Here is a 22632-nt window from a genome sequence, read left to right as displayed (position 1 = left end):
TAATAATTTAAATATAATTTAAATTATTAGACAATAAGTAATAAATTTTATTAAACACTCTCTTATTTATTTACTTAATCAAGTCAATAACACAGTGTATATAATAATAACTCGATTCCTACAAGTTTGGTTAATCGCACAAGAAAGGTAGACATTACACGTACACAGGTTGGGCTGTGTTCGTGCCTTCGTGTGAGGTTCAAACTTGAAATTTTTGGGCCGGGCTTTGGGCCAATGGGCCAAATTTATAAAACTGGTAAACATGATCCAAATCAATTGAATAGATGGGTTGGTTTTAGCTTTCTATCACAAATCATGTATATAGAAACAAAATTAAAGGATGACGAATTTTCTAACTTTAATTTTTTTTTTGAAATAAAAAATAGAAAATTAAAAATTTTCATTTTCTAAAATTATTATTTTCAAAATTATTTGTTATATGTCATGTTGATATTTGGTTTATATATGAATAAAAAATGATATAAAATATATTATATTTTAATGTTTCATATTTTAAAAAAATAAAAAATTATGTTGCATCCCAAAAATTTTCCTTTACGGATACCAAAAAAAAAGGGAAGACAAAAGACCCGAAAACAATGGGATTAGGGTAAAAAATAAATATTAAGAATAAATAATGAAAAATAAACGTACACGTGGCTTACATGATTGGTCACTTTCATTTAACGGTTGAGATTTAAGATGGTATTGGCCACAGATTTTTTGCTAAACTCAGGGAGCTGTGTTCGTACTTCGGAGCGAAACTCATCCCATGACTCTTATCTGTCCACGTGGACCCGTAGTTGCTTTTATTGAAGCACAAGGGCATTTTGGCCATTTAAGATTCCGACACCCCCTATAAAACCCCAGTCCTCACCTTACAGTCTTTTCCTCCATCCAAAGAGGGAAATGCTGTAGAGAAATCTCAATCTCTCTGTCTTCGTCTATTTAATTCTGAATTCAGCTCGTTTCTACAGCGTCTCATCCTGGTATGTGTAATCTCTTGCTCGCATTTATTTTTGTCTCTATTTTTCCTTTTCCGCTTGTTTGGTCGTTGAGAAAGCGCAGCCAAAAAAAAAGAAAAACAGAAATATTTTCAGTCATGACTGTTAGTGTTGTGTTGTTTATTTTTTTCTCCGAAAATTTGAGAGTACTCCTGTAGTTCTGGATGGAGTTTCAAAAATTTGATTTGTTGTTACTTTTTCTCCGCGACCAAGCGGCATTGTTGAAGTCACTTGATTTTGCTGATGAGCTGATTTGTGGTTATTGTTGATCTCCTTGGAATGATGTGTTGTTGTGAGGTCATGGACTGTGCTGTTATAAATTGTGGTGTTAAATCTGTTTAGGGATCAGTGTGATTGGGAATTTTTGTTTACCTGATGGTTGTGTTAAAGGGTGAGGCTCATCCACACAACACTGGTTTTTTTTTCAATGTGAGATTGTTGATTTGAGTCCGATTGGTTGCTCTTATAATACACAAACGTCCTGTATATATAGAAATTGACTGCTCATGACAGAACTTTTGCTAAGTGCTGTTTGTAGGCTCAAGCAACTTTGTAGACTCCCTGTGTACGCTAATGCGCCTTTTGGGCTTTTAATATATACTCACTTTTACCTATCAGAAAAAAAAAAAAGGTGCTGTTTGAAGGCTCAATTGCTGGAGGGTTAGGTTTGGGAAGGGTTAGGGGTGTGCAAAAAAACAAGGTGGCCTGAAAAACCTGCCCAAACCAGATCGAACCATTTAGTTTTACATGGTTTTTTCATAATTTCATGGGACTGGTTTGACCCAAAGTTTCTCATTTCAAAAAATTAAATATATATACATGTTTTTTTTTTTTTTTTTTGTATCTATGACTTCTAATGTGGATTTTCATGATTTGTAACTTTAATTTTCATAATTTGTTGTACTTTCAAACAAACTAGAATGATGTGTATTGTGGCAATACGAATTTAGTTTTTTTATTACAATTTATAACTTTGAAACTTAGTTATTTCTCATTTGGGATATAATAAATAATCTGAGTAGGACTTAAGGCTTTTTACTAAACTGTAATAGTATTATTAATGCTTTTTGGCTTACATGCCCAAGTTTAAGTATTTTGCATTTTGTCCAAATTGACAAAAAAATAGTTGATTTTTTTGACCGAACTAGATTGATTTGGACTGGTTTAGTCAATTGTTGTTCATGAACTGAACCAAATCGACTGGTTCTCAATTTAGATTTGGTCAGTTCATATGCAGTAAATCCAAACCAAGCAAATAGGTTCAGGTAGATTTTAATGTTCAAAACCAAACTGATTGAATCATGCACGCCCCTAGAAAGGGTTGATCTTAGAAACAGTCATTGGGTAAATAGGTCTGTTATTACATGGGGGAACTGGGTTTGGAATGCTAATCCTGTGTTGCCCTAGGAAAGATATTGTTCAGATTTCCTCTTTTTCTTTTACCTTTTTATTGGGCACACGGTAGGTTTATGCCTGTTTCTTGATTGTCTTAGTCACCTCACTTGTGAGACTTGTTTAACTTTCTTGCAGGTAGAAAGGTGTATTAAATATAGAAAGTGTGTGAAGTATTGGTTGAGCTTGTATTTAATTTTTTACCATGCTATTTGTGTTCCAATTTCTTTTCCCTGGTTGAATTTTGGTGCATTTTGTGCAGAACTCAGAAGGTAACTGAATATCCTCCTGCCATAAGTATCCTGTTGACATGGACCCATGGAAGCTGTTGGAAAGCACAGAAGGTTTCTTTTGCCTCTTTTTCATTATTATGTCTTTTGTTTGTTATCCATGATGTTGACTACCTTAAATCTGCTACCACCAGACTTCATTTTCTGGTTTAAATGTTGAGTTCTTACAATTTTTATATTTTTAACCTGCTTAATCATGTTCAGTGGTGTTGTTTGAAGACAAGAGTTTAGTGGAAGAATTGAGAGAGTTAAGAAAGCTGAGAACTGCTGTCATGGTAGAGAAATGTCTTGGTCAGAATGATGTGGTCACTTGTCCTAAACCAAGAAGGCAGCAGATAAGGTAAGCCCTGTTCATGAATAGTTTTCCTAACTTAAACCATGTTAGGTATTAAAATCTTTTGCCTATCAAAACATGATTAAGAACTAAACTTTTTTGTCCAACTCTTTCGATTCTCCATGGTTGAAGAATGTCAGTTCAGAAGTTACAAGGTTATTCCATGAACAAGGGTAGTCCCAAGGATGATTTTGTTCCATGTTCACGAGGTTTGGGGAACTAGTACTACAAGAACTTGCATTTTTTTGTGGGAAGCTATATGGGGGAAAATCTCATCCATATTTCCTCTCATGAGGAGAGGGTGGTCAACTGTTAACATGTGCAGCCTCTATAAAGCTAGCAGGGAATGACGTTTGGATTCACTGCAATAGGACCAGACAGCTGTGGGTTTTGTTGCTGAATATTTTAGGGCTGCAGTGGGTTTGTCTAGAGTCAACTAGATAGCTTCTGTTGAGCTGAAAACTGTGAGGCTTGGATAAACAACAAATGAGGAAAGTTTGGTGAATGGCTCCTCTATGCTTGCTTTGGTAAACGACCTGAACTTTTTTAAATGAAGAAAAACATTCAGATCAAAAGCTGAAGGAGACCCTTATTAAGTCCCTTTTAGAGTTTCTAAGGTCTCATTAGGGTTGGCTTATCAGTACAGTAGTGGACTTTATAGGTAGTCTAAATTGCAAACGAAAGTTCATTGGTTTGCTGTTTTTCGGAAGGATGTGTTTTCCTTTTTTTATAGTGCCTTCTGTATATCCTCTATGCACATAGTGTCTTTTGTGCCTTCTATATGAATTTCTATTTGCCTATCAACAAAATAAATAAATAACTAATAAAAATCGAATTCTCCCAACACAGAGACGAGCCAATGCTACTGGCAGAGAACAAAACTAATACTTACCAACAACTGTTGTAGCTTTGATGCATTGATGCTAGTTGGTTTTCAAAATCAGTTATGAGTGGCACATATCCCTCTTTTGGATGTTGGTAGGGTTGCTTTATGTGTAGTGCACTGGATTTTCTTTGTGGTAGTGATAGTTGTACTGTTGGTTTATAAATGCATAAGGGGGTTTGTAGTAGAGAACTGTACCTGAGTTTGTTCTCACCAGAGTCTTTGAAAACCTTCAAACAAGCATCATTACATTTCTTACAGTTTCTTTTCTGTTACCTATCAGTTTTTAATTTCAGTTTTAGTATGTTATTTACCTATCCTTTCTTATTGCAAATGAGATCAATTTCTTAATCAAGATTTCCTAACAAAAAGCAGGCAATGTGGAGGACATATTGATGCCAAAGTTGGAGCTGAGCTGTCTGATATTATCACAAGCAAGGTTCGTTAATGCCATATTATTTTTATTTTCACAAATAAAGCTTTTGTATCAGTTCCTAATTTTTGTTGAAAAAGCCGCAAACTTAGTTCAATGCTTATGATGTTTCTTATTGAGTGTTATTAGCATTTTGAATTATCAGTTGAATTTGGACTTCTTCGGCTTGTTTTGAATTTTCCTTTAGTTTGTTGTTAAATACATCTTCCTTCCTCTCTCTACACCTATCTTGTTATTAAAAAGAAAGAAAAGGTGGGTGTATTTAAATTTTAACATGACCCTTTTCTTTACTTGGAAGTTCTTATCCTTCCTCTTAAATAACAATATTTTCTGTTGCTTATAAGAGAAGAGGGTTTTACATAAAAGGTGCAACGATTTTAACAATGAATAGAATTTGGCTGGGTGAAAATCAATTGAATCCATCATGACCAAGTATAATCCATTGTGTCATTCATGTTATTGTTTTGAAGGTTCACTCTTGTCACTGTCCCTGCCTTCAGCATGCCATCCTTGCAGTTATGTTAATGACTTCAGGGATGGCTATCTCCCATAGTGTGACTAGTAATATGTACAAGGCCTGGTTGATGGCCTTCATATATGTCTGAAAATATTTCTATGCCGAGGGGTAAAGAGAAGATGATAATGGAGAAAAAGAAAATGTTTGAGAATAGGCTAATCAACCAAGTATGAGGACCCCCAAACAGGCTCAAAGAACAAATATCAATCTCACTGGACCAAACTCAGATGAAATAGTGGCACACCTTGCTTATAACGGGTATGCGTATGGTAGGAAGAGTTGAACCGGAAACTAATAGGTTACTAACTCGTATTGTGCAACCCATAAAAAAATGGAAGGCTACACCTAATGGACTTGGCACTATTTTTTTTTTCCTAGCTCTCTCTCCTACAATGCACAAACTTAAAACCCAGTTTGACCATTGTTTAAGGTTCATCATGTGTGAGAAGAAAGACAACTGTATCAGTCTTTTGTAATTAATTCATCTGTCTTTTATCACAGGCTTCTCCCCCTTACTATTCTGTTTCCCCACCAATCCGAGCTGGCAATCCCCTTGTTCAAGATGCCAGATTCCTGCAGCAGTGGGGCTCACAAGGAGCTGTTCATGGGACCCAGACAGAAGGTTTCCATAGAGCTACTCATCGCACTCAAAGGACCCGAAGCGTCTCAACAATGGCCTGAGACATTGTTTTGCAGCATTCTAGGCCATTGACCATCATATGCATAATAGAAAGCATCCTCTGGGAAAACTTTGAAACTTTCAGTTGTGATGATGTCATGTACATATAAGCCATCCCATTCCCTTTTTCTTCTTTTTAGAATTTTAGAACTTGGGATGCCTTTTCTTCCTTTTAGAATTTGGGAAGGGTGTCATCTTGTAGTTTGTTTTGATCTTTGGTTTGATGTATATACATGTGAAGTACCTGCCTGGGTACTTCAGGGCAAATGCCCTTTGTTGCATAAATGCATTAAACTCATGGAATTTAAAATTTGATGAATAAAATGTTTGCAGTTTTGACAGTTTTGTACTGCTAAGAATTGGTAATTCGTTTCCATAATTCCTGTTTTTTTTATTATCAATTTTGTTGGAAATTCCCATAAAAATTATATGCTAGTCTATTGTATCATATTCAACATGATAAACTGTGCTAGATTTCTCCTCATTTATGGAAATTAGTTTTTGACCCTTTCTTATATCTTGTGGAATTAAGTTGTTCTGTATTTTACATAACTTCCTGTTGAGGATTCTTCTAAAACAGTAAAAGCTGCTCTATTTGATATCCCACTCTTTCTGAGACAGGCCATCCTATGATGGGAAAAATGAAGCAAAAAGGGGGTAAAAAGAGACCGATCATTCCTCAAGAAGATTGGCTTTATGCTGGAATGGTATGCTGCTCTGTCTTTCTTTCTTCAATTCTATCTCATATGCCCTTTTCTCTGTTTTCCTCTGAAGGCAGTTCGTCTTGCTGAGGCTGAGTCCTTGTCACCACTGCTAGTAATGTTGCCAAATTTGAGAGGTACAATTTGGTTAATGTATGATTTCCCAGGAAAGTTCCTCTTATCATTTGGAAGTGCTTGTAACTCTGGCAACCAGAATGCTACATACTCCCCTTCAGGATCATACGTCTTTGCCTGAAAAGCAAAAAACTCATGAAGATTAGTATTGACTGAACTGCGATGTTTGAACTAAAAAATCCACTTTCCCATTTAACCATGACTTCTTTGGTTTTGTTTCTGCATTGAACAGAAAACACAAAGGGGTTGAGTTGGACCTGACAGAGATGCTGAATTTTCAATGATTCAGTTATCTTGAACAGTAAGTACATTTAACTGAGAAATATAATTTCGTTTTTTTTTTTTCCAAAGATTAGTGCTCCATTGGGCAGGACAAGAAAGTAAATTTACTGGTTCCAAATGTTATCCAATACCAGATAATATTTACCTATTTAGAAACTGTTATTGAGAACTGCTTTCTGCTTGGAGAGTACTTTTGGAACTTTTACATTATATATAAGTATGAAAGCTGTTTTTCATTTATGAGTTCTCAAAACTCTTCTTTTTTTTTTTTTTTGAAAACTGTTTTAAAAAACATTGCCACATAGGTCCTATGATTCTGAGTTTTCTTTTCTTTCCCTCATCTTCTCAATAACCTAAAGGACTTGCTAAGCATGTTTGGTCATGCCAGTTGAAGCGGGAAAAATATGTTTTCTTTCTGATCTTAACTATGGTTTTGGAGTTAAAAAATGCTCAAACAGAAACGTATAGAATGGGAAACATACCCAAACCTACATTTGATGTTCTCTGATCCTTGTCCAGACCAGCTCACTTATTTAGCATGGGTTTTGCTTTGGTTTGAGGCTTCTTCAGGTCTAAAGATTAACTTGAGCATGAGTGAACTTATTCCAATAGGGAATGTCCCTAATGTGGAGGAGCTAGCTTAGGTAATGGGCTGTTGTATAGGAAAACTGCTTGCTACATATTTGGACCTACCCCTTGGTGCCCACTTTGAGGCGAAAGTTGATTGGGATGTGATGGAGGAAAGGTTCTTCAAAAGATTGGCTTTTTGGAAAAGGCAATATCTATCAAAAGGGGGAAGAATCACGTTGTTGAAAAGTACTTTGTGCAGCCTCCTCCCAATTTACTTCTTGTCCCTTTTTCATTATTCCTAAGTTGGTGACTAAGAGATTAGAGAAAATCCAAAGGGATTCCTTTGGGGAGGAGGTTCTATGGATAAAAAAACTCATCTTGTGAATCGGTTGGCAATTTACAAAGATAAAAAAAGAGGGGGCCTTGGTTTTAAGGATTTATCTAGTATCAATAAAGCTCTTTTGGGTAAATGGTGTTGGAGATTTACCTTGGAAAGGGATATGTTGTTGAGAAAACTAATTTCTGGAAAATTTGGCGAAGAACTAGGAGGTTGGTGCTCTCGGGAAAGGAGAGAAGGCCATGGAGTTGGATTGTGAAAGTCAATTAGAAAAGTATGAGGAACTTTTAAAGCCAAAACAAGATTTGAGGTGGGTAATGTAAGAAGAGTCAAATTTTAGCAGATGTGTGGTGTGATGATATGTCTTTGAAGGATTCTTTTCCTTCTTTATTCACTTTTGCTATTGCTAAGAAGGCATGGGTGGAAGATGTTCGGGTAGAAAGAGGAATGGTCACTTGGAACCTTTGCTTCTCAAGAAACTTTCATGATTGGGAGTTGGACGTTGTAAATAATTTTTTTCTAAAACTTGGTGGGTTTGGTAGATTTAGAGAAGATGAAGAAAAAATGGTTAGGAAAGCTAGCAAGAATGGGGTGTTCTCTATGAGGTCTTTCTAAAATGCATTGGAAGATAGGGGTGAAGTGACTTTCCCTTCAAAGGTAATTTGGGATTCCTGGGCTCCTACCAAAGTGAGTTTTTTTTGCTTGGGAAGTGACTTGGGGCCAGATTTTAACTATGGATCAACTCAAGAGGAGAGGATGGGTTTTAGTAGGATTTTGTTGTATGTGTAAAGATGCGGATGAATCGGTTGAACATTCTCATCCATTGTGGGGTAGCTAGAAAGTTATGGCATTTTCTCTTCTCTTTTTTTGACATTTTGTGGGTTCTTTCTTTTTTTGTTATGGATTTGTTGGAAGGATGACACGATAGCTTTGTGGGTAGAAAAAAAAGGAAGATTTGGAGAACAACCCCTCTTTGCCTTTTATGGATAATTTGGAAGGAGTGAAATCAAAGAACTTTTGAAGGAGAACAACGCACTGCCCTCAAGGATTCCCTCATAACTAATCTGTATATGTGATCTCAAGGGTTTCTTCTAGGTGACCGGCAAGAAGACCCAACTTCTTTATTAGATTTTATAGAATGGGCAGACTCTTCTTTTTAAGGTGGGTTTGCAGCTACTATAGCTGGTTTTTGTTTCTCACTTATATACTTCCGCCATAATGTATTTGCCACTTTAGTTTGACATCCTTTTTATAGTTATTAATATACATACTCTTATTTTCCTATCAAAAAAATATCCAAACCTACATTTATTGTTAACTAATTAAAGGTTTGGCCTTCTCACAATGAGGTCTAGAATTAAATTTCAGAGCAGTTTAATACTTGAGTGCACTTACTTGCTTTGGGATGCTGAAATAGCGATCTTCTCTTGGGTCATTCCCAACACCTAATAAAACAGGATAGGATATTAAAATGCATATATAGATGCACAGATATGTGTGTTCTCATCTAAATTTACATAAAAACATAAGGATATATGTCTACATTAGTTGTGATGTGAATCACCTGCTCCATAGGTCCAATTTCCATAATTGGAACAAGGGTCGTAATCGAGGAGGCAAGTCTCAAACCATTCAGCTCCCATACGCCAGTCAATGCCCATGTCTCGAACGAGAAAAGAGCATACAATCTGTATAAATATATATCAATTGTTCAAGACTTCTTCATGCATATTATTGATTTCTTGGAGAATAATATCATAATTTCTGTTAGGTTGATGAAACAAGATTAGGACTCAAAAATATGGTACCAACACAGAAAACCTACATATTTGGAAGGGACGTGTCCAAATTTAGATTTACCTGCCTTCCTCGGTTTGACATGAACCCTGTGGCTGACAGTTCCTTCATATTAGCATCTATGAGAGGGTACCTAAAAGTATATGAATGTTAGATAAACTTAGAATTCAAAAACTCAATTCATGTCAGTGTGAAATGAGAGAGCAGAATGATACAAGAGATGGTGACAAACAAATAGAAGGAACTGACATAGCTCGAATCTTTTAAAATCAAGCTATGCATTTCTAAGGTTTAAGCAATATACCCTGTACAACCATCTCTCCAAGCTTCGAACATGGTCTGGTCTTGGCTCCATCTAGCCTCCACTTTTCTCGGTCCACCTGAAAATGGAGATACATGTTTCACGTGAGAATCATGTATAACCCAAAGCCAACTTCAACATGATTCCCAAAGCATAAAAATTTAAGGGAATTTCTATAGTTAGGGTTTAAGGTTTGAAAAAGGAGGAATTGAAGATCGTTTGAAAACGAGGAGCAGTCACTCCATATTCCTAAGAGTCTTTTTCCAAGTAACCTCTTTTTGTGGTTAAAGATGTACATAGATGAAGGCTTCAAATCTTTTATAATTTATTGATTGATTGTGTTCTTGCTAAGAGTCTTGATCATTTCCTTATTTCTGAGGATTGGAAAGCTCATTTTCAAGGGGCTATCCAAGTTGTACTGGTTAGGCCGGTTTCTGATCACTCTCCGATTCTTCTTGACGGGGGAGGAATGAGGAGAGGGCCCACGCCCTTTAGATTTGAGAATATGTGGCTGAAGGAGGATGGTTTTAAAGAGGTGCTAAAACAATGGTGAGAGGGGATTCAAGTGAGCGGATCAACTAGCTTCATTTTGACTAAAAAATTGAAGGCTTTAAAACCGTTTTTGAGAAGTTGGAATAAAGAGGTTTTTGGGTAGATTAATTCCAAGAAGCAGAATGCGTGGAATTTAATTGATTACTGGGATAAGGAAAAGAGGGTTCGCTCTTTGTCAATGGAAGAAGAAGAGATCAGGAAGGAGGCAAGGGAGTTATATAAGAAGTGGACCTTATTAGAAGAACTGTCTTGGAGGTAGAAGTCTAAGGAAATCTGGCTAAAAGAGGGGGATAGAAACACCAAGTTTTTTCATCAGATGGCTAATGCTCATAGGAGGAGGAATCAGATGAATAGAATAAAGGTGAACGGGAGGTGTTTAATTGAGGAAAGTGAAATCAAAGAGGAGGTGAGCAGAACTTTCTAAGGCCTGTTGACAGATCCTGGTGATTGGAAGCCTAGTATAGATGGGTTAAATTTTGAGAGACTGGAAAAAGTGGATGTGGAGAGGTTGGAGAAGCCCTTCTCAGATGAGTAGGTTTTTGAAGCATTGGTAGGTTGTTGCGGAGAGAAAGCGCCAGGCCTGGACGGTTTCTCAATGGCCTTCTGGCAGTTTTCTTGGGATTTTGTGAAAGAGGAGGTTATGAATTTTTTTAGACAGTTTCATTAGACGGGGAGATTTGTCAAAAGCCTGAATGCAATCTTCTTAGTTTTGATTCCTAATAAAGGGGGGGCTGAGGACCTGAAGGACTTTAGGCCAATAAGCTTGGTGGGAGGGCTTTACAAATGGTTAGCTAAGTTGTTGGCTAACAGATTAAAAGGAGTGTTAGCTAAGGTGATATCAATGTCTCAAAATGCTTTTGTGGAGGGGTGACAAATCATGGACGCAGTGCTGATCGCTAATAAGGTAATAGATTCCATTTTGAAAAGTAATAGAGGGGCAATACTTTGCAAATTTTTTTTTTTTTTTTTTTTATCAGAGGCAATACTTTGCAAATTAGACATTGAGAAAGCCTATGATCATGTGGATTGGTCGTTTCTGTTAGTGGTGTTGGGGAAAATGGGATTTGGAGGAAGGTGGTGTAGTTGGATAAAGTGGTGTTTATCCACGGTTAGATTTTTAGTCTTGGTGAATGGCAACCTAATAGGTTTTTTTCAGAGCTCAAGGGGTTTAAGGCAAGGAGACCCCCTCTCGCCTTATTTATTCGTAGCAGTGATGGAGACCTTTAGCTGTTTGATGAAAAGAGCAGTTGTTGGAGGTTTTTTGACGCCTTGTATGGTTCGGGGAAGAAGGGGTGAAGGGGTCTAGATTTCACACTTATTGTTTGCTAATGACACGTTGATTTTCTATGAGGCTAAAGAGGATCAGTTGACACATTTGTGCTGGTTGTTAATATGATTTGAGGCTTTGTCAGGGTTAAAAGCGAATCTGGAAAAAAGTGAACTGATCCCAATTGGTAGAGTTGAAAATGTGGAAGAGTTGGCTAATGATTTCGGCTATAAAGTGGGAAATTTGCCCTCCACCTATCTAGGAATGCCTTTGGGTGCTCTTTTTAAATCTGTTGGTGCATGGGATGGGATAGAGGAAAGATTCCGAAAGAGATTGGCTATGTGGAAGCGACAGTACATCTCAAAAGGGGAGAGGATTACCTTAATTCGGAGTACTCTATCCAACCTACTGATCTATTTCATGTCCATCTTCCAATTACCTAGGGCGGTTAGGATGAGATTGGAAAAGATACAAAGGGATTTTCTGTGGGGAGGTGGGGCTCTTGAGCAAAAACCTCACTTAGTAAGGTGGTCGATTGTGTGTGAAGCAAAAGTAAAGGTGGTTTGGGGGTTAAGAGTCTTGGTTTGTTCAATAAGACTCTCCTTGGCAAATGGGCATGACGCTTTGCAAACGAAAAAAAGGCCCTTTGGAATCAAGTGATTAGAAGGAAATACGGGGAGGAAATAGGAGGGTGGAGATCTAGTGAGACTAGGGAGGCCTATGGAGTTGGTTTGTGGAAAACTATAAATAAGGTGGAACAACTTGTGACCCCTTTTTTTGGCTTTGAGGTGGGGGATGGCAAGAATGTGAATTTTTAGAAAGATAAGTGGTGTGGAATCAGCCCTTTATGCGAGGCTTTCCTTTCATCATTTGCTATAGCAACGTCTAAAGAGGCTTGGGTAAATGAAGTTTGGACAGTCGAGGGGGAAAGGAGGGGAAGTTGGACCCCCACTTTCAATAGGCCATTTAATGATTGGGAGATAGAAGAAGTGGGAAGGTTACTTCGTTGCTTGGATGGGAAGGAGGTGAGGGCGGATGAGGAGGATAAGGTGAGAAGGGTGGAATCAAAGGATGGGGTATTTTCGGTAAAATCCTTGTATAAGGTGTTGCAGCCGGTGTCTTCAGCTTCTTTCCCTTCAAAGATTATTTGGATGTCCTATGCTCAGCCCAAGATAAGCTCTTTGCGTGGGAGGCTTCGTGGGGTAGAGTTTTAACTTTGGACCGTTTGCAAAAGAGGGGTTGGGCATTGGCAAATAGGTGTTTTCTATGCCAGAAGTGTGGGGAGTCGATTGATCATCTCATCCTTCATTGTGAAAGAACGAGGGAGGTGTGGATGTTGCTCCTCTTTTTTTTGGAGTTTCTTGGGTTTTTCTGCTTTCGGTTAAGGAAACTCTCATTGGTTGGAGAGGCTCTTTTGTGGGTAAGAAGAGGAAGGTGGCGTGGCTAATGGGACCGTTATGCTTGTTTTGGGTTATTTGGAATGCTAGGAATTCTATTGCTTTTGAGGATGGTGTGCTGTCCATCTAAAAGCTGAAAATTTCTTTCGTGTATTTACTGTGGTTGGAAACCAAATTGTGGATAAAAGATGGTCTTTCGACCTTAATAGATTTTATAGAATGGGTGTGTATGTGTTAAAGGAGAGGGTTTTTTGTGCTTTCCTAGTGTCTTGGGTCCTTTTGTAAGGGGGTGAGTTGATCTATACTGTAACTCTTTGAGTCGCTTCTTTAGCGCCTCTTTGCTATATATATTATACTTACTGATCAAAAAAAAAAAAAAAAAGGAGGATATTTTTGTTGAACTGTTTGTATATGTCCTGTGTAAGCTCTTTTTTGGCGCTTGTTAATATTATACTAATATTGCCTATCAAAAAGGTTTGAGGTTTAGCAAACAGATAACTTTCTTTACCTAGATGAAAAAGAGAATTTCTGTATTTAACTGACAGGAACCTGAAGTAATCTCTCCATATCAATTCAAACAACACCCTGAAACCATGAAAACACATTTAATGAAAAAAACAGTGACTACTGAAGTTAAACCAAACTGCTGAGAGTTAGTATCCAGCTCAACACAGATCTAAAGATCATGGTAAAAATCAAAACACCAAAAGGGGATATGAGATGATGAAGAGCGAGTCATACCAGTATGTGGAATCGTTTGCTTGCCTCTCTTTCTCATATCTCTTTACCTGAAAAGATCAAAAGGAAACCCTGGCTCCAAGATTAGTCTCATTTCTAACTAAATTGCATGATTATGCGGAAGAATAGTGGAAATCATCAAAATTTGAACCTCTTGGTATATGAACCGGGGGGAGAGGCTTCCTGAAGCAAGCCATGGAGAGAATTTGGTAGAGTAATCAGCCCCCAACATCCCATTCCTTGTTGCTTTATAGACCTTCAGCAAATCCTAGGTAAGACAGAAATTAAAAGACAGCACCATCAGTATCATTGGGTTTGTTTTTCTACTATAAACTCTAGCACAAGATACTCAAAATAATGATGTCACGAATACAAAATATTCCAATCCTAGATTTCATATTACATGGGAGTACCATTCTTCTAGAGCTGTCCTTCCTTTTAGCTACTACTTGTTGCTAGTTTTTTGTTGCTCCTGTTTCTTTTGAAGATTATTTTATGCTTTAATTATGAAGAATTAGTAATTATAATCTGAGTGAATTCTCTTGCCTTCTTCCAGAAATACTCATTTACTCTGCTCAGTGCTGCAGCTTCACCCCCAATAAACCTCATTCCTCTGCTAACCTGCATCAACAAGAGGAAATGAATGAACAGACTTGGAAGACATTGCCATGCTTAGTTATGAATGAGAACTTTCACGAGCATGGATGCATGTATAAACCTGCCTTTTCCTCATGGAGTCCAAGCTGGTCGATGGAAGGAACGCTTCCCCAGTCCTCTATGTTTGGTGGTGGCCCGAGCAATGTTGGAGTTCTAATGCATATCCGGATTGTGCACTTGGATTCAACGGACTGCAAGGTGTGGTTTCATTCATAAAACACAGTTCAGAAAATATTCCCAAAGAACTGAGTGTGTCTTGGAGACAAAGTCTTTGACAAAGAATCAGACCTTGCGGAACTGAGTGTAGACATCTGGTAAACTGCTGGTACTGAAAGGAAGGTCCTCTATATGGTACATGGTACTACCCCAGATAAGCTGTAATTTTGGGTGGTTTGAGGAACTCAGGCTGGTGGATTGCCCAGGAGATGGTGGCAACACCACTTGTCGCAGACCATTTCTAACCAGTCGCTCGACATTCAGCTCCTCACTACAAGTTTCTTTATGTGCATACACCTGATTAGATCAGATAAAGAGTCTTTATTCGCTAGGTAGATATTAGATCGGTAGCCCCAAAAATCATATTCATTGCATAAGACAAACGAATGAGACAAATCCTTAACCGTGTGGGCTTCAAAGGTTTTTGCAAGAGAAGGGAGAATTTCCTCGGGTTTCCCATGTTGAATGAGCAAGTTCAGCCCTCGGTTCATGAGATTCCTTTTCAAGTCAGCCAAGCATTCTATGAGAAATTGTGCCCTCAAGGCTGCCAAATAATGGAAATTTAAGGAGTTTTCAGCTCTATTTTCAACAACTTACTATGTTAGAATTCATGTAGAATTCTATAAACAACACATCAAAAGACAAATTATAGTTTTGTTACTGTTTAAACTTATAGGATTTGGATTTATAATGTATATCATGTTCTTTAATACCCCTTCATATGCAGTCTCATATCCATCACACTTGAAAAGATACATAGGTCCGTAAGCAAGCAATCACAATTATTCTTTTTAGGGTTTACTCCATAAATCAGGGAAATAAATATGTAGTAAGACTTGAACGCATGACTACAGACAAAGGAGATTTTGATACCATGTTGAATGATAAATTTTTCTAAGAACTCAAGCTTGTAGGATTTAGGTTTATCATCTTGAGTTACTACTCAGCTGTTAGGACTAGAGCTCCATTATGTATACATCAACAAGAAAGAAATGGGGGAATTAATAGTAGGAGAAATTTGAGAGCTTGAATTATCATAGGTCTGAATTTTCACTTCTTCCCTGTTTTCCAGCTATTAGAAAAACCCTACCTAAACCATATGGGTGGAGTCGGAAGCTACTAGAAAATAAGTTTCAGACATCATGACTCCAACGCAAAATTTCAACAAATGTAAATCAAATTAATAGATAATGTGGGTACCTCCAGTTTTAGGGAACCCAAAGTAATGGGTGGTGCCAAAAAGCCTTGGATCAACACAGTACACAGGCAACACAGCCTGAGAAGAAGCCCAAGCTTTGACCAAAGCCTCATTATCCAGAACCCTCAGATCATTTCTGAACCAAACAATGGCAACCCCACTACCATTCCTCTTGGCCTCATCAGAAGATGAGTACCTTTGAAAAGTCTGCTCTACAATCTTGCCCATTTCATTGGAGGGCAGGTCAGGAACCTCAGAGGTTGTTGCAGAAGCTGCTGAACCGGGTTTGGATCTTGGAGGGAAATTCATGGCAGAGAGATGCGGGTGAGTTGAATAATGTGAGAAAATTGAAGTGGGTTTTGATGGGTGTACGAGTTTTTTGATGAAGAATGCTGAGAGTGAGGAACTCAAAACGGCCATGTTTTGGATCTACCGGTATGACGTATGAGGGAAACTTGACGTGGTGTAATGCTGACACGTGGAGTTTGAGCAGCTGGGTAAATGAGCTTTCTGACGTGGAGCTTTTGTAGCCTATGAATATAACCTTGGCTTATGTGTACGAATAGGGGCCACATGAGTTTTGGTTCTAGAGCCCATTTTCCCGTTTTAAAATAGATATGTTTTATGGAATGATTTTGGAAATTTAGATTGGGATGTTGGAGTATAATAAAATGAAGAATTTACCTTACACATCCCATCCATTCCTACTAATAGGAAAAGTAAAAAGTTAACTTATTTTTAAACTTGATAGAGTAAACTTTTTTTTAATTTAATGTTTTATTTAATTTGCTAGAGTTTCTAAATAAGAAGTGCACTCTTTTATTAGCCCCTTACTTGATTTTTTTTAATATTTTTTTGAATTAGATGATACATTTTATAACATTGTGAGGTGGATTTGTGGATTTTGAAGGGACGATAACAATTTAAATATAAAATTTATCTTTTCCACCTATTACGAGTGCACTTGGTAATGTTTATATTTAAAGTTTTTATAATAAAAGTATTTTTAAGAAAATCATTTTTTAAGAGTCTGTGTTTTAAGTTAAAAAATATTTTAAAAATAATAATAATTGTTTGATAAAATTTGAAAAACAATTTTAAAAATCTAAAAGTAATTTTAAAAAATTATAGTGTTTTACGAATAAATACTAGATAGGCGAGGTGTTTCGTTAGTAAACTCTAAAAGTGATTTTATTTTTTATTTTTTATACAACATCACCCATTAGGAGGACACTTGGTAATATTTCTATTTAAAGTTTTTATAATGAAAGTATTTTTTGTAATCAGTTTTTAAGAAAATCATATGTTTAAATGTTTTAGTATTAAGCACTAAAAGTAATTTTCTTTTTAATTTTTAAAATTTTAAAATTCTTTATAAATTGTAAGAAACTAGGGATTTTTCTTCAAAAATATTTTTTACATTGGAAGTGTTTTCTGAACATACTGTCAAATGGATGTCTAATTTTTTCCAAAAATACTTCTTATGTTAAAGATTCTTTTTAAAAGTACCAACGATGGGACTCTTTAGTACCTTCTAAAATGATTATTTTTTTACTAAAATTTTAGTTTGGAAGTGCATTTAGAATCTATAGGTTTGAAATCTATCTTGAAATTTACAAATTTCAAAATAATATTTTATAATTACTGTTTCTTTTATAAAAGATGTTTTCAAAATTTTTGAAATTATTATTATTATTAGTATTATTTGTTAAACATTCAAGTTAAAAATACTATAAATATATAAAGTAATTATAAAATATTTACTATTAAATATTGTTTTAGATGTGGAGTCATGGATGTAAAAGAGACTTTCACCAACTATGGGTAAATAAAATAAAAGTAATTTGAGATTTCAAAATAAGTTAATTATCTTAATTTAATACTTAAAACTTATTTTACTATGAAGTTATTTTATTAATGATTACTCTACATAATGATTTCAACTTAAGTTGTTAACTCATATAATATAACTTTAAGTTTGGTATTAAGTTATTTATAATGATTTAAAAAAAAATTAATTAAGTAAAGTTGAAACAAAAAAATACATGTGTTTATATGCAAATTAACACATTTCATGTTAGTTCAATGTATCGTAATTTTTATGCATAAAAGGAAATAGCATTTGTTTTATACTTCTATTATATCATTAATACACACAAATTAGCATATCTCATACTATTTCCATGTATCATGATTATCTCATTTTTTTTTAACTCTTTTCAAATGTATAAAATGAAAGGAAATAGCATTTGTTCTATAATTCTATTATACCATTTTATGAAAAAAAAATTTAGAAATTTAGATTGGGATATTGGAGGCTACTAAAATGAAAGAATTTGCCATACTTATTCTTATTCCACTAATTCCTAGAATAAGTAAAGAGTAAAAAGTTCATCTTTTTCTTTAATTTAATTTTTCATTTAATTTGTTCAAGTCTTCAAACAAGAAGTAATTCCTTGTGATTAGTAATTGCTTGTGATTTGGTAATTATGACTTACTTGAAGATTGATTTGGTCTGAGAATCTTACTTTAAAAAATACTGAATCTGTTATATTCAATTCTCAAATATAAATAGTTAAATTTGGATTATTAAATAAATTGATGGTAGTTTTTTTTTTAAAGAGATTTTAAGATAAAAATTAAAAGAATAAAAGCTTTTAAAATTTTTATTTAAATAAAATGTCTGAAAATTAATAAACATGAAAAAAAAAACAAATTTATTTCCTTCCCTAGAAAAGAATAACATAATTAACACATAAGGTAATGTTTGAAAGTTCATTATAAATTTTCTCTTCTTAAAAACAAAACAAGAAAAAAAATCATATTCGATAACCTTTAAACATAAAATAGGGTCTTTTTAAGGACATTCTTTGTGTTTTTACTTGTTTTTTTTTTTAATGATTTGTTTTAAAAAATAAATATATAAATATGAAGAATAATAAAAATATAAAACACTATTTATAAATTTTTAAAAAATATATATATTTAATAATATAAAAAATAGGTTAAAATTTTTTCAAGTTCCAAAAAATACTTTTATTTTATAAAATATTATAAAATAGTTTTAAAAAATAATTCTCAAAAACTATTTTTCCCCGTTAATTGTTGAAACCACTGCCCCAACAAAACCTTAGGAATTGAACCTAAGAGTCTTTCTCCTTTCTCTCAAAATCAAATTCTCTTTTTAACTTCCTCATTTTTCCTAAATCAAATTTACTTCAGTAGGCCATGAAAAGGGAGAAACAGCTCTATATATTCTACCGTGTGATGATGGTAATAGATGACAGTTGCTTACAGCATAGAACCAAAGCGTTCAATGGGATTAGACTCTTCAAGAATCGAGGCAGCTTGGAAGCAGTCTGTGGCATCAGCTATTCTCCCATCGTTCTTATGAACCACTCCCAGGAAATACCATGCCATAGAGTTGGTGGGCTGTAGCTTCAATGCATCTGAGAGTAAGCTTCTGGCAACAGGCAACATCTTTGTACTTGTCCTCGCCATCAGGGCACTCAGCAAAACTAAGCAAGGAACATAATCCGGATCTAGCAGAATTGCATCAACATAATCTTTCATAGCTTCTTCTACTTGGCCACATCCTTCACTTATAACACCTACCAGAATCACACACAAAAATTACTATCGACGTGAATAAAAGAACAAGTATACCACTGCTCTCACTACGTAGCCTCGAAGCTCTGACCATTTGCCATTAGGGTCTTCTGTTGTCGAGAAGTTTTCAGTGATTTTGATTACTCTTTGAGAGATGGGGAATGACATAGCATGAAAGACTTCTGGAAATATGATTACCTAAACTAAAATAAAAGAAAAGAAGGCCTACTGTCATTGCTGATTTATTTTCTTGATTCTGCGTTTTTAGTTATAATTTTCGATGACGATAACTTTCAGGCCATGACCTATTCTAGAAATGGAAGTATGTATAGGGATAGAGTTTCGGGTCTTGCCTTTTTGGTGCAGTGATTCCACAGAGTAATCTTTCAGCTCTATAGCTTTCCCCAAGCATATCTCTGCATCTTTCCAACGTGAAAGGCTGGAGTACAGATTTGCAAGGCCATTCCAGACTTCAAACTCATTGATTCTATCATCTTCACCCTACCATAAAACAAATGGCTTAAAAGATGAATCCAACATCACTACTTCATCAATCAGGAACTGAGCTCTAATTTTTCAAGCTCAAGAAAGGAAAATTCAGTAAGGTACTGATATGTGTGCAGAATGTAACCTGAGAAGTACTTCCAAAAGAATTCTTTTGTGCTTGAACTAGTGCAAGGAGGTACCGATAGATTTCAATAGCATCCATTGGTAACGACTGAGCAATCTTCAGCTGGGCTTTCAGTCTGAGCAGCGGCCCCTGCTCCCATTTTGCAGTCTCATCCAAAGCAGCATCAATGACCACTTCTGCCTCGGGATATCGCTGTTGAGCGGACAAGACCACAGCGAGTAATCTCCAGCCTTTTTCCATGGACCCTCCTGTTGCATCAGTGAACTGCTTGGCATAGTGCAAAGCAGCACTCAAGTTCCTGTGCTCTGCATACTGAACTGCCAACTCAAAGATCAAATCCGGGTTGTTTTGCTCCAAAGCTATTGCCCCATCCAGTGACTTCAACGCCTCAGACAGAAGACGAGACCTCTCAAAATCAGAGGGAGCAACTCTAGCTTGCTTTCCTAAGCAGAGCCCCAGCAGACGAAGACCGACTCCTTTTAAATGCTCATCAGCCCCATTAGCATTACTTATTGCCCTCCGTGCATACTCCACTCCCTCGGCAGCAAGGAGGGAATCCTCACTACATATCTTGGCAGCTAATAGCAGTGTCACTAGGTCGTCTGGATTTTCATCTTTGTGTAAGGACTTCCTCAATAGATTCAATGAAACTCCATTTTCTCCTGCTCCAACATAGCAAAGAGCCAATGCCTTCCAACGATCATCACGTGGAAACACCCCTGGCATGGCCTCTTCAAACTTCTTTGCTAAAACAGAAGTCTGCCTGCATAGAGACAGGGCAAATCCAAGATGGTCCATTACTGATTGATCCCATTTCGTCTTCCCAAGATAGTATTTCCTGGTTAGAATCATTAACAGTAGAATAGCTTCCTCAAGATTGTTTCTTGGTACATATGAGCCGTCAATCTGAGCAGCTAAACTTGGTGGCCCAGCCTCTACTCCACTGTACAGCAAGAACATTGCAAATCGCTTCTGAATCCTCGCGCAACAATCATTATCAAGATTCCATTGGCTGAGGAGGGCACGTCTGTAGGCGGCCATAACTTCATTGTAGTTGTCAGCCTGCTTCCAAAGCTCAGGAAGCAGCTCTGCCGCTTGGCTAAGTATCTCCTGCAGCTTCTTCTCCGCCAGCACTTCAGGTATGCCTAGAGGGAATATCTTTTCCACAGCATCAAGCACACCTCTACATTCATCAGCAGCCTCTGGACCCAGAAAAAATCAAAGTTCAGTAAGTAATCATAATCAAAGGAGATGAGATTATGAGTACTGTAAAAGCTTGATACCAGTTGTTCTCCCAAGCTTCTGAAGGCACTTGGATTTCAAGTACAGGGCTTCAATCACAGGGCCAGCAGGTTGTTGTGAGACTGCCTGCATTGATCCAGGGCGAGACCGGGCCTTTCTAGGAGGTGTTTTTTCATCAGGTGGAGGCAGTAGCTTCTGAATAGCAGCTTGAAAATCCATGCCTTCAAAAACACGAAGAACACCTTCCATTTTGCCCCGTTGGTACTCCAATTTCCCAAGAAGAGCTCTTGCATCCTGAAAATTTTCACAAGAGAAACAATCTGATGTACAGCTCTATTGTCAGTAAAAATTATATCAATGCGTTCCATTTTAATGTCACGATGTATTAGACTTTCAATGTGCTCTCAAAAATCATACATGTAGCAGTAGTAACAGAAAATTAGGATCCACATGCAGCCATTCTTCAAGCTTTCATACTTCTTCAAACTAACATCAACCATTATCCTTCTAAACCCTATAATTTTACCAAACCATCAGTCTTAATTTTCCAGGAAGTTTGGATCATAGTCATAATCATACATAAGTGTTGAACTCCATAATCCACCAAAGTTTCAGTAACCCAGATTCACAAACACAAACAATATATCGGCTGTATGATTAGTTATGGAATAGAAACTAGCAGGTATCTTTAGAAGGCTTACCAGAACTTCATATTACATCAAATTTTCCAGTTACATAACCCTGTAATGTACTAAAATTTCAATAACCCAGATTCATAAGCATAACAATACCGACCAAAACCCGAGAAAATTTCATTTCCCAATTGAATTTATCAAAATTGGAATCCATGTTAAGAATAATAATAAAAGAGCTCACCTCAGAACTGAGAGAAAATGTCTCTCGCAAAGAAGATTCTGCCTCTTCAATGTTGCCTTCATCAAGTTTGGCCTCGAATTCATCGGTTTTCACGCAAGTGCCATTGACGCAAAGCTCACGGACCGGAACTTCCTCGGCTGATTCCGATGCTGCCGTCGCTGTTTCTGCCATCATCTTTCTTCGTAAAATTTTCAAACGAGTTGCATGCAATACCCCTCCTCCATTTCCCACCAATCTACGTCAATCCTGAGCAGAAACGAATCAATATCGAGGCCAAAACCTGTTCGTCTTCTGAGAAAATCAAGGATATTAAAAATAAATAAATAAATGAACACATTGGCTCTGTAGTTTTCTTGGGAAAATCAAGGAAAAATGTAGGCTAAAAATGGTGATTTTTGTGGATTTGTTACCTCAATGTGAGCGGATCAGGAATTCTGAGATTTGGGAGATTGAAAATGGAAGAGAATTCAGGAAAGAAAAACGTAGAAACTTTGATCACCATCCACGTTGAGTGAGTAAATTGCATGAAAAACAGGCACCACGTGAATGTCACGTGCCCACCACTGTATTAGGAGTTTTAAACGTTTCTTTAAT

The 22632-nt window shown here is 36.5% G+C and overlaps 3 protein-coding genes and 1 long non-coding RNA gene across 6 annotated transcripts; 2 read left to right on the top strand and 2 right to left on the bottom strand.

Annotated features, from left to right (window-relative positions):
* The first annotated feature begins 858 nt into the window (after positions 1-858).
* Positions 859-5873, top strand: LOC100252636 (uncharacterized). 2 transcript variants are annotated; one of them, XM_010650132.3, is made up of 5 exons: positions 859-989; positions 2659-2740; positions 2906-3026; positions 4279-4342; positions 5355-5873. In XM_010650132.3, exons 2-5 carry the CDS (start codon positions 2707-2709, stop codon positions 5532-5534), a joined length of 399 nt encoding a protein of 132 aa, XP_010648434.1. In that variant the 5' UTR covers positions 859-989; positions 2659-2706; the 3' UTR covers positions 5535-5873. The 2 variants fall into 2 exon arrangements, with proteins under 2 accessions (XP_010648434.1, XP_002282937.1); XM_002282901.5 differs by having other exon boundaries at positions 2891-3026.
* Positions 5874-6016: 143 nt separating this feature from the next.
* Positions 6017-16118, bottom strand: LOC100252689 (cryptochrome DASH, chloroplastic/mitochondrial). Its single transcript, XM_002280735.4, has 13 exons — positions 15683-16118; positions 14887-15026; positions 14555-14779; positions 14332-14457; positions 14156-14230; positions 13761-13877; positions 13613-13659; positions 13380-13456; positions 9659-9734; positions 9418-9487; positions 9122-9245; positions 8953-9002; positions 6017-6485 (listed from the first exon to the last, which is right to left on the bottom strand). The coding sequence occupies exons 1-13, from the start codon at positions 16098-16100 to the stop codon at positions 6270-6272; spliced, it is 1761 nt and encodes a 586-aa protein (XP_002280771.2). The 5' UTR covers positions 16101-16118; the 3' UTR covers positions 6017-6269.
* Positions 6484-15202, top strand: LOC132253616 (uncharacterized). Its single transcript, XR_009465472.1, has 2 exons — positions 6484-6669; positions 14166-15202. It is a non-coding gene; the product is annotated as an uncharacterized LOC132253616 (long non-coding RNA).
* Positions 16119-18902: 2784 nt separating the features above from the next.
* On the bottom strand, positions 18903-22632 carry LOC100257836 (protein NPG1). Of its 2 annotated transcripts, none has more exons than XM_010650130.3 (6): positions 22449-22632; positions 22039-22326; positions 21204-21456; positions 19921-21122; positions 19643-19790; positions 18903-19291 (listed from the first exon to the last, which is right to left on the bottom strand). In XM_010650130.3, exons 2-6 carry the CDS (start codon positions 22210-22212, stop codon positions 18972-18974), a joined length of 2097 nt encoding a protein of 698 aa, XP_010648432.1. In that variant the 5' UTR covers positions 22213-22326; positions 22449-22632; the 3' UTR covers positions 18903-18971. The 2 variants fall into 2 exon arrangements, with proteins under 2 accessions (XP_010648432.1, XP_010648433.1); XM_010650131.3 differs by having other exon boundaries at positions 22039-22318.

This window comes from Vitis vinifera, chromosome 4 (assembly GCF_030704535.1).
Source record: "Vitis vinifera cultivar Pinot Noir 40024 chromosome 4, ASM3070453v1".
Taxonomy (NCBI): Eukaryota; Viridiplantae; Streptophyta; class Magnoliopsida; order Vitales; family Vitaceae; genus Vitis; species Vitis vinifera.
The sequence above is the reverse complement of the archived record's forward strand: the minus strand, read 5'-3'. Positions and strand labels throughout refer to the sequence as shown.

Coding starts and splice junctions, on each gene's coding strand:
- LOC100252636 (XM_002282901.5), top strand. CDS start 2,707: ATGGACCCATGGAAGCTGTTGGAAAGCACAGAAG. Junction 3,027..4,278: donor CCAAGAAGGCAGCAGATAAG/GTAAGCCCTGTT, acceptor AACAAAAAGCAG/GCAATGTGGAGGACATATTG. Junction 4,343..5,354: donor CTGATATTATCACAAGCAAG/GTTCGTTAATGC, acceptor CTTTTATCACAG/GCTTCTCCCCCTTACTATTC.
- LOC100252689 (XM_002280735.4), bottom strand. CDS start 16,100: ATGGCCGTTTTGAGTTCCTCACTCTCAGCATTCTTCATCAAAAAACTC. Junction 14,231..14,331: donor TTGGACTCCATGAGGAAAAG/GCAGGTTTATAC, acceptor TTGTTGATGCAG/GTTAGCAGAGGAATGAGGTT. Junction 9,003..9,121: donor AAATTGGACCTATGGAGCAG/GTGATTCACATC, acceptor CTGTTTTATTAG/GTGTTGGGAATGACCCAAGA.
- LOC100257836 (XM_010650130.3), bottom strand. CDS start 22,212: ATGATGGCAGAAACAGCGACGGCAGCATCGGAATCAGCCGAGGAAGTT. Junction 19,791..19,920: donor CTTTTGGAAGTACTTCTCAG/GTTACATTCTGC, acceptor GTTTTATGGTAG/GGTGAAGATGATAGAATCAA. Junction 19,292..19,642: donor GGAATCACTGCACCAAAAAG/GCAAGACCCGAA, acceptor TGATTCTGGTAG/GTGTTATAAGTGAAGGATGT.